The 10869-nt window shown below is 44.5% G+C and overlaps 1 protein-coding gene across 3 annotated transcripts; it reads right to left on the bottom strand.

Annotated features, from left to right (window-relative positions):
- Window positions 1-454: 454 nt before the first annotated feature.
- Window positions 455-10654, bottom strand: KIF20A (kinesin family member 20A). Of its 3 annotated transcripts, none has more exons than XM_015064393.3 (19): window positions 10506-10654; window positions 9867-10052; window positions 8638-8727; window positions 8415-8534; window positions 7704-7842; window positions 7401-7588; window positions 7185-7314; window positions 6808-7002; window positions 6586-6697; window positions 6410-6478; window positions 5600-5743; window positions 5293-5458; window positions 5018-5182; window positions 4787-4926; window positions 3081-3183; window positions 2584-2782; window positions 2257-2348; window positions 1895-2032; window positions 455-1013 (listed from the first exon to the last, which is right to left on the bottom strand). In XM_015064393.3, exons 2-19 carry the CDS (start codon window positions 10029-10031, stop codon window positions 696-698), a joined length of 2673 nt encoding a protein of 890 aa, XP_014919879.1. In that variant the 5' UTR covers window positions 10032-10052; window positions 10506-10654; the 3' UTR covers window positions 455-695. The 3 variants fall into 3 exon arrangements, with proteins under 3 accessions (XP_014919879.1, XP_014919887.1, XP_053077420.1); XM_015064401.3 differs by having other exon boundaries at window positions 5018-5125; XM_053221445.1 differs by lacking the exon at window positions 9867-10052 and having other exon boundaries at window positions 10506-10630.
- Window positions 10655-10869: the final 215 nt, after the last annotated feature.

Below are 10869 nucleotides of genomic sequence, written 5' to 3'. Positions count from 1 at the left end.
ATTTTCTCCCAACAGAATGGTTCCTTTCAGCCTTCACCTGTTTAGACAAGGCAAAGGGAGTCATTCTTGCTGTGCTCTTGGAGGGTTTCAGGCCTGTGCATGTGTATTCAGTAGGAGGTAATATATGCTATGCTTGTAATGTCTGCTGTAATGAATTTGAACTGTAGATACCATGGATTATTCTGAGCTCAGGGCCCAGCCTTCCTTTACTGTTTCCAGAACAAGTTTGTTACCCATTCACCAACTAAAGTCTGACACTTCATTTTTTATTAAGGAAGGTTTAGAATATCTAATGTCCCTTGAATTCATTTTTTACCAAGCTTTCTTAGCTGTACACTAGTTACACGTCTCTACTGCCATTCCTGTGCAAGGTTCCAAAGGGCCTGAATTTTTAATTTAAAAATTTTTTTCCCATTTTACAAGTTCTGTTTTAATGAATTTGTTAAATTTGGAATTCAAACAAAAAATGTGAATATGTTTATTTAATATAACTTTGTGTGTGCATAGAAACCATATAAGTAAAAAAGCAATGAGATTACATAGGTGATTATATTACAAAAGGGAAGAAAATAACTAGTACTTGTATATTGCATTCTGGATACAGTTCCAGGTATGTGGTAAAGCTTAAAAGAGACCTATTTCTCCAGCAGCTGACCCGCCTCAGAGCAACGACTGCTCTCTCCTTCCCCACAGCCTTAGTATTTTTTGCCAAAGGGCCCGGATTTGAGTAAAGGGGAGCGCCGTGAGCGCAGGATCCGCGCATAAGGGCTACAGTCTGTTGAGCTTTGGCAGGTGGGTGTTCTGGGAAGTAAGTTTCGAAGAAATGGTTTCTTCCCTGGGGGCTGTTGGTTTGGTTGCTGGTTTTCCTGGTTGGCACCAAGACGTTTTTTGGTAGAAGCCTGGCCTTGGAGTTTTAGTACAGTATGATACTGCTCTGCGATGCATGCTGCCTTCTTCCGAAGGTCCAGTTTCACTAGCATCATGTTATTCTGCAGCTCAGCCAGGGTCTGATCCTAGAAAGATGAATAAAGTTACAGAAAACCTTTCTGTCTGGTGTATTATAGAAACAAAAGGGTTAAGGTACTCACCATCTGTTATTAACAACTGTTTTTAAAAAGATTAATTCTTTAAGTTAGAGCTTTTAATGGAATAGGGGGTATTTTCCTTAAGACCCCAACAAATAGCACTGAAGAGGAAGACATTTTTTACCATGAGGTGGCATGAACTCGAATAAGTTTACTTAACCTCCAAGAACATTAGTGCCTACGTATCAAATCAAGATACACAGCTCCTTTTTATTTTTTAGTTTATTTACTTATTTTTGCTAATCTCTACACCCACTTGGGGTGCCTGGGCGGCTCAGTCCGTTAAGGGTTCAACTTCGTGTCAGGTCATGATCTCAGTTTGTGGGTTTGAGGCCTACATTGGGCTCTGTGCTGCCGGCTCAGAGCCTGGATCCTGCTTCAGATTCTGTGTCTCCCTCTCTTTTGCCCCTCCCCTGCTTGCATTCTCTCTCTCTCTCAGAAAAATAAACATTAAAAAGATTTTTTTTTAATTAAAACAATAAACTAAACTTATGACCTTGAGATCAAGAGTCTCATGCTCTACTGCCTGAGCCAGCCAGGCACCCCTTAAAGTCTACACATTTTGGATGAAATACAATACTATTTATTTTCATCAGGTTGTTACAACAGAGAAAACACCTATAAATTACATAGCATAGTGCCTTGTACTTAGTGAATGGTTATTTTTATTTTGCAAAGAAAACAAACTCTCCTTATTCTAAAATCAGCCCCCAAATGTCTGCCTTTCTCATCTGCTTCTCATTCTTTTTTCTCACATATACTCTGGGGTGGGCTGATGTGAGAGAAGGAAATATATAGGGTGTCCTTACCTGTTTGATTAAGATGTCATCACAAGTGGTCAAGGCTTGGCGAAGTTTTCCTGCCCCAGTGCTGTGGCAACAGGCTCTTTCTGCTGACTGGAGAGACTCACCAAGTTTCTGAAGCTCTGTCCGCAGCAATCTTATATTCTGAAAAAAACGAGTAGGAACCACACTGGCCAAGACCAACCAGGATAATGATCTGGAGGCACTCAACAGCCATTTGAGAGACATAAAATTAGAAAGGCTAGTTAGTTAAATGAAGTAGCCACTCTCCAGGACAGCACAAAAACCCCCTGGTCCTCATGTAAATCAGACTGGAAAGGAAATTGCTTTATGTAAGAGCCTTGGTAACAGAGAAAGGTATCAATTACCTTCTGTCCCTCCTCTAATTTCTTGTCCACATCAATGGTGAAGGGCTTGGCTGATGGTGGTGGTTCTAACATTTTCTGATACTTCTGTAGTTCTGAGAGAAGGAAAAAAGAAACTTCAAAATGTAGGCTTTCTAGCCTTCGACTTCCCTCTTAACTGAGTTAACAGTAGCTTGCAACAAATACAGAAAGTGAGGCAATGTGCAATCTAGAGTGAGAGGTTAGGGAGATACAGGTCCAAGTTGATGAAAGTATTTTGGAGTTGGAGTCAGAAGGCCCAAGTTTGAAAACCAGTTCTCTGAACCACTCTCATGCTTTGTGACCTCTCACCTTCAGTGGTGGAACGTAGCTCTGCTCTGCACTGTTCCAGTTTAGCTTTAACCTCCTGGAGCTGCTGGCTGGAGGCAGAAGCCGCCAACCTTTGTGACCGCCGAAGGGACAATTCAGACCCTGGTTGTTGATGGGCTGTTGGCTGCTGTCTGGCTTCCTGCAAAAGAGCTTCTAGCTCTTCTATTTTCTCATCCCGCTCCTAAGAGGGAAGCAGAGAACACAATTCCATCCACAGTCAGACAAATCCTACAGGAACAGATAGCCAAATGGTGAATAAAACCTTCCCTGACACTTAATGCCTGTTAGCACTTATACCATTTTCTAGGCCAAACAAATCCTTAATCAATTCATAGACTGACACATATATAGTACCAAAGACACTAGAAAAAACTTGAGTTACATATTCCTGCTGTACCAGCATTTATAAAATCTATTTATCTCAGGCAACCCAGTGATGGGAATCAGTAGCTGGCTGGGGCTGGTTCAGGACAACTCACCTGAAGCTCTTCTTGGTAAAAACTTGTCAGTGACTCCTTGAGGATCTTTAGTTTCTCTTCATACATTTCCTCTAACAGTTCCTTTTGGGTATCCAAATGTTCACTTTCAGAGGAGAAAAATGGATAAAGAAGATGTGATATCCATACACACACATGCATGCACACACACACAATATTCCTCAGTTATACAGAAAGAAATCTTGCCGTTTACAGTGATATGGATGGACAGAGAAAAGTCTTCGGTTAAGCAAAATCAGATGGGTACCTGAGTGGCTCAGGTTGTGATCTCACTTTGTGCATTTGAGCCCTGCAATGGGCTCTGCACTGTTGGTGTGGAGCCTGCTTGGGATTTTTGCTCTCTCCTCTCTCTGACCCTCCCCACTCATGTTTTCTCTCTCAAAATAAATAGGAAGACAAAATACCATATGATTTCACTTATATGTGAAATCTAAAAACAAATGAACTTAAAAATACTATTAAACTTAAAATTATTTATTTTTAAACTTAAGACTTTATTCCAGTCTTGTCACTTAAAAAAGTTTTTTTTAACATTTATTTATTATTGAGAGACAGAGAGTGAACAGGGGAGGGGCAGAGAGAGGGAGACACACTATCAGAAGCAGGCTCCAGGCTCTGAGCTGTCAGCACAGAGCCCGATGTGGGGCTCGAACCCACAAACTGCAAGATCATGACCTGAGCAGAAGTTGGACGCTTAACTGACTGAGCCACCCAGGTGCCCCCAGTCTTGTCATTTTTTTTTGTTGTTGTTTTGTTTTCTCGGAGAGCACAAACCAGTGAGGGGGGCAGAGGAAAGGAAGTGGGCTCTGCGCTGACAGCCTGACGGCAGCAAGCTGATGTGGGGCTCGAACTCACGAACCGTGAGATTGTGACCTGAGCTAAAGTCAGACGCTCAACCGAGCCACTCAGATACCCCTTTTTTAAATTTATTTTTGAGAGAGAAAGATGGTGCGGGTGACTGAGGGGCAGAGAGAGAATCCTACACAGGCTCTACACTGTCAGCATGAGGCCTAAAGCAAGGCTTGAGCTCACCCCATGCAGATCTCAACTTTAAAACAAAAAACAGACTTTTAAATACAGGGAACAAACTGGAGGGCAGGGGGGTAGGGGAAATGGGTAAAATAGGTAAAAGCAATTCAAAGGTACAAACTTCCAGTTATAAAATAAATAAGTCACAGAGATGAAAAGTAAAACAGGGAATACGCTCAGTAATATTATAATAATGTATGGTTGACCAATGGGGACTACACTTTCTTTTTTTTGAGACAGAGAGAAAGCATGGATGCATGAGTGGGAGACAGAGAGAGAGAGGGAGAGAGAGAGAGAATCTCAACCAAGCTCTGCGCTGGAGCTCACAAACTGTCAGATCATAACCTGAGCCAAAATCAAAAGTCGTATGCTTACCCAACTGAGCTACCCAGGTGCCCTAGATGGTGACTACTATTGTGGTGAGCACTGAATAATGTACAGAAGTGTCAAATCCCTAGGTTGTACATGTGAAACTAATATAACATTGTGTGTCATTTATATTTCAATAAAACATTTTTTTAAAAAAAGAGAAGATAAGTGAGTGAAGATTCTGAGAAGCAAGCTTGGGAGACAGATCTTGAGGCACAAGATCTATGATAGTTTCTATTTCCCACCCTCTGGTCCTATTGACAGACCAAGAGGAGTCACTCAGCTGGTACCTGCACCACTGTTCCCGCTGCTGCATCTGCTCCACCATCTCATTGCAAATTTCATCACGAAGCTGAATCTCCAGCTGCAACTTTTCTTGCCGTTCTTTACAAAGCAGTGCTTTCATGGCTTCTACCACTTGTAGGAGCTCCTAGGAGAAACACAGAGGCGATCAGATGGAAGGCAGCATGGAAAATACATGGCCATAAAGCTGATACACCAAAGCTTTTTTGCATTCTCACCTCCTTGCCATACATGGAAATGTCAGCTTCATTTTCAGTGTCCTCATCAAGGCCTGGATCTGTCTTAACTCCTGTCTCTAAGCTGGGAGATGCCAGTAGACTGTGTTCCTTGATGAATGAATGTAGCAATGGGAATCCCAGTTGCACAGGTGGAGCATGCACAAGCTAGGGGTGGGGTGGGAAATCAACTGAATTCATAACTAGTCCCTAGTAGATTCCTTAAATAAAGGTACCAGCCCAAAGTGAGCACAACCATCACACCTACAACTTCTTACCTGGCTGGCAATGGCTGAGAACTTGGCCACATGAAGGGTCTCATCATAGGTAGATGCACAGGGATTCACATTGACAATCATGCAGGAGCGGCCTCGGCCTGTGAAGAAGCCTTGGAACACTCGAGTCAACTTGCTGTCACGAAAGGGAACCAGGTTCTGCTTTGACCTAGCAGGGAGAACAGAGCTTTGAGCAGAATTTCAGCCTTTGGTGTAACCCAGCACCATCCCCAGTGGTGACCAGGAAGTCTCTCAGCAAACTGTAGTGCTCCAGATCATCCTAGCGCATGGCTTGTAATCAGAAGCTTACCGATTCTGCTGGTTTTGGCGCAGGGCAGCAATACAGCGGCCCAGGGTGTGCAAAGAAGTATTAATGTTTCCTGCTTCCTTCAGCCGCTCACCACTCTTCTGATCTTTGCAGCGTTCTGAGCCAGCCAGATCACAAAGTGACAACCTTGAAGAATGGACAGGATCTGACATAAGGACCCCACATGTTATGAGCTTTCCAGCCCTTCATATTGTTCTGGGGAGGGGAGGACCCACCAAGAATCTCTGTACTCAAGGAAGCAGAACAAGACTCTAACAGAAGTAATTCCTCTGAGGCCCTCCCTTATCCCCTATTTCTATTACCACTTATGACCAAGAAGTCCAAATTTCTTTTTTTAATTTTTTTTAATGTTTATTTACTTTTGAGAGACCAAGAGAGACAGAGCACAAGCGGGGGTTGGGGCAGAGAGAGGGAGACACAGAATCTGAAGCAGGCTCCAGTCTCTGAGCTGTCAGCACAGAGCCCGATGTGGGGCTCGAACTCACTAGCAGTGAGATCATGACCTGAGCAGAAGTCGGTCCCCCAACCGACTGAGCCACCCAGGCGGCCCCTCTTTTTTTTTTTTTTTTTTTAAAGATTTATTTATTTTTGAGACAGAGATCACAAGAGGGGGAAGGGCAGAGAGAGAGGGAGACATAGGATCCAAAGGGGTCTCTGGGCTGATAGCAGCAAGCCCAATATGGGGCTCAAACTCACAAACTGTGAGATTACGACCTGAGCCGAAATCAGATGCTCAACGAACTGAGCCACCCAGGCACTCCAAAGCCCAAATTTCTAAATGGAAAAACTTACTCGCTGATCTTGGGGATGATATCCCCTTCCCCTTGAAGGTGCAGGATCCGGATTGAGAAGATGCTGTGACTGGAAATCAAGAAAAAAAGAGAAGTTACTGTATATCTTCCATGACTATGTAGAGGACCAATGTTTCCTAGAACACAGTGAAAAGCTGACTCTCACAACCCACTTACCTGCGGCTAGAGTTCTGGTTCAGATGGGTACTGGCAAAGCTCTGGTTTTTACGACCCACTTTGAGCAGCTTCCAGGCCTCCTCAGCATCCTGAACATGAACCCAATTGAGATCTAAAGCAAAGAAGAAGAGAGAGGAATACATAAGATGGGAGCACCTAACTTTTCCTGGTTTCTCCCAAGTCCCCTTTCAGGGTTGTCCCCTGCCTCCCACTTTCCCATACCTTTCACATAGGGATTGCCATTCTGATCCTCACACAGCCGCAGAGTCTGCCTCTTGCGCTGTTGGCTAGGCGGTTCTAACAGGTCATAAAGCAGTTCGTTGTAGATCTCAAAGAAGGAGATCCAGATGGAGAAGCGGATGTCTGCAGGGACACTCACAGGGGCAGTGTCTGGCTGTGCCCATCGGTGACTCATTTCTGGGGAAGAAGCCAATGTACAGGGTATCAACCCTAGAGTAGTCCATCTCCCCTATGGTCTGCAGTGGCCTTAGAAGGAGCAACTTGGGTTGCAACCTCTGGTCTTTACCCCTGGCAGCTGTTGGGAGCAAGGGAGTGGGTTTCTACTGTTACTTGGCACAAAGCTCAATCATGGTACATACCATCCAGTTGGCTACTGCTTGTCATTTGACTGATGGAGGAGAGCCCAGCAATGCCACTGTCAAAGCTGCTACTGGTACCCATCCGTCCTTCAATGTAGACACTCCTCTTCAAGGAGGTAGACAGCTCCTCCTGGAGGGGCGCAGGAAAAAGATAAGCACAAAACTTTCCAGAGATTTATCCTCTTATCCCCACCTCTGTGAACATCAACACTTCACCTCTTGGAGGCCTCCATTTAGCAGGGCCAGTTTCTTTATCTCCTCCTGTCGAATCTGCTTACTGTCTAGCCAGATGACCTCATTGGAGAATATGGGCTTCAGATCAGGTGTTGCATGAAGTTGGCCTTGGAGGCTATTGAAGATCAGAGCCAGGGACCGGGGTAGGATTCCCCCATCCTTGATGGTACCTGGAAGCATGCGAAAAATGGACAGCTAAGTGCTATTCCCCAATTCAAAGCATCAAAAGGCAAAGAAAACACCATTACAGGCCAATCAGCAATTCTGTGAGGCCTACTAACTCACCTTGAATTGTGTGGGTTTTCCCTGAGTTGGTGACTCCATATGTATAGATGAGCCAGTTCTGCCCTTTGAGTACATCCTTTACCATCTCTTTGACAGTCAGGTTGAAGAAAGATGCCTGTCCCACTTCTGGCCCGAAGATCTAGAGATAGACCCAATTTCTCAGACGCCCATCCCTCATCTGTGTAGAGGCAGAAGCATCCCTTCCTGGGTGACTGCCTCTGGACACTACTTAAGCAACTTCTTCCTACAGTGCTGCCAGCTGCTCTACAAACATTAAAGATTAAAACCACTCTCTTCCAGTGCATCTTTCATCCAAATCAACAAATACGTAAGGAATGCTAGCCACTAAGTCTGATGCTGCAAACACAATGGGTTAACACAATGATCACAAGTGTGGGCTGTGGGGATGGGTAGCTCTAGGTGCAAGTCCCAACTCTACCAATGACTAGCTACATGGCTTCCACAACATAACCTTCACTGAGCTATAATATCCTTATCAGGAAAATAGGGACAATAATAATAATAATAGAAATGTTGGGAATTAATGCACATAAAGTACTTGATGCACTGGTTAGCACATAACAAGAGTCCCCAAAATTGTAGACATGCATATATAAGGAACTCACAGTCAAGTAAAAAGCTTCCCTTTAAAGAGAGAATAAAGCTGCCTCTACATGTTGGTCCCTTGCTCATAAACCAGTACCTCCATACCTGGGAAAAGGTGAATCTATGTGTGGCTTGTCCAATTCCCCGCTCACTGCTCTTTTGGGCAAAGGAGTCCTTAGGTGCCTGTAGAACAAGGGTCTCCACATTCTCAATACGGACACAATCCTGAGAAGGGGGAAGAAAAGAGTTGTCACAGAAGGAAATAATCCTGGGAACCCCTTCTGTTCTGCATCATTCCATCTTGAATCCTCCCTCCTCAGAAACTCACCTGATCTTCCTGTCGTTCCAACTCTGAAGGTAACAAGGGCCTGACCCTCAGGTATACTTTCACCTTCTCTGTACTATCCTCAGATGGAACCTGTGGTAGAATTCCAGGCTGGAATCAGCAGTTACTTCCAAACAGATGGGCAAACATAGAGTAGTTCCAGAGAATCATGCTAACACTACCTCCATTTCACCTCAAATGTCTCTGTACAGCTACTCTATAGTTCTATAATCATTTCAATCCACATGTGTTTTTTCACTACTTCATCACCCTTCACTATCTTTAGTATCTTGGAAACCTGGCTTGCCACAATGACATTCTGAATCAGAACTGGTTAACTGGTATGAAAATCAGCATGTGGTATTTTGGCAAAACACAACAGGTAAGCACCCTGGAGGCAGACACACCTAAATTTCAGTCCCAATTCCATCACTTAGAACAATGACACCTTGAACGAGTTCTTTAGACTCTCTGCCTCTTTTTCCTGATCTGTAGAATGGGGTTAATAATAGAACCCACCTCATTCATTCAACAGATATTTAGAGATCTGCCTACTATGGCCCCCAAACTTTAATAGGCACTGGTAGTCTGGAGTCAGGGACTTTCTTAAGGCTCCTACTCTCATGAAACTTTCTCTATAAAAGAGGAGACTTATCAGTAGAAGTGATCTCAACCAGAGCCACTTTCCTGCCAAGGGACATTGAGGTATGTCAGGGTAAGTTCCTTGGTTGTCACAAGTGGGAAGGAGCTAGTGACATCTAGTGGGTAGAGGCCAGGTATGATGCTAAACGTCTTCCAAGGTACAAGACAGCCCCCTGTAACAAATTATCTGGCCACAAATGTCACTAATGCTGCAGCTGAGAAACCCCAGTTTAGCAGAAAGCCTCCATAAATGGAAGCTACAGTTGATATTAAAACCTTACTTAAGGGGCAGTATGCTCTTGTGTAAATTAACACATCTAGGCATCACAGTGAAGAAAAAAGAACTATTAGCCTTCTCTCACAGGATTAACTGAGTATGCACTTGACAATGTTTCATTTGTACAATGTAAATAATGTTTCTTCCTATGGACACACAAATTTACATTTTTTACTTGTCATGATCTTAATTTGGAATTCATCTCCCAGACCCTCAGGATTATTGGTCTTTGCCCTGAAACTAATTCTGTATGGACAACTAGTAGGCTGAAGATATCACTTTCTGCTGCCAAGCCACTGTCCAACTCCTTTACCTGCTGCTTATCCTCCAGGGAGGTGGAGATGACAGAACAGTCTGTTATCAGGTCCTTGCGTACCACAGACCCTAAATCTGCAGCTGTGGACTCAAACATGGGGGAGACTACAACTTCCTCATCTGACAGCAAGCCGGCTGGCGGAGAAAGGATCCCTTGCGACATGACAGCAGGGGCAGCTTAGGTCTACAAAGAGACAAGAGTGGGTAGGGAGGAGAACCTTAAAGGACACAAGGGGCTGCAAATTCTAGCTAAGAAACAATTTTCTTGCCCAGGACACCTTCCTCTCGCTGCTTGAATTCCTACTCCCTTTTCCCTTCAAATGCCAGGAGAGAAGAAGGGGATGAGACGGGTTAATTATGTAATCCAGTCTTAGGCATTTTCGACCGTCATGAGGAATGAACAGATACCTCCCTCCAAAAGCAAAATCCCCACTCTAATTAGGGTGCCTCACCCACCGGTGTAGAGAAGGTGGTATAATTAGCTTTAGGCTTCTTCTCGAAGCCCGCCCCCAGGCCCAAAGGCAGGACAGACGTATAAAGAAAAAAAGGGATGGCGGCAGCTTCGCTTTCTGAAAACCTATCCCGGGAGGGCAAGAACTCGTACAGCCGTTGGACTCCAGGAGACCCGCAAACTCACCAAAGACGCGACACTTGCTCCTCCTCCGGTACCGGCTCACTCACACCCCGCAGCCGAACCTGGACTTTCGCAGTCTGAGAGCACAACTCCACCCACGAGGTGCACCTTTGTTACTGATACAATGTTTTAAATTACGCGCTGCGTTCGTTCGGCCAATCAGATAGCGGAATCTGCAGCTGCCAATCAGCGCAAGCAAAGGGGGCGGTGGAGCCTTTTAGACCGTTTGCTCCGGTCTGACCTCTACCCTGCTCATGCGGGTCCGGGTTACCAACTGTCGGAGTTTGGATTTGGGAAAGCCTAGAATTTTTCGCGCTTAACACTTTTCCTTGGATACACGCGTTTCTTTTCTAAGAAACTTAAAGGA

This window comes from Acinonyx jubatus, chromosome A1, assembly GCF_027475565.1.
Source record: "Acinonyx jubatus isolate Ajub_Pintada_27869175 chromosome A1, VMU_Ajub_asm_v1.0, whole genome shotgun sequence".
NCBI classification, from domain to species: domain Eukaryota; kingdom Metazoa; phylum Chordata; class Mammalia; order Carnivora; family Felidae; genus Acinonyx; species Acinonyx jubatus.
The sequence above is the reverse complement of the archived record's forward strand: the minus strand, read 5'-3'. Positions and strand labels throughout refer to the sequence as shown.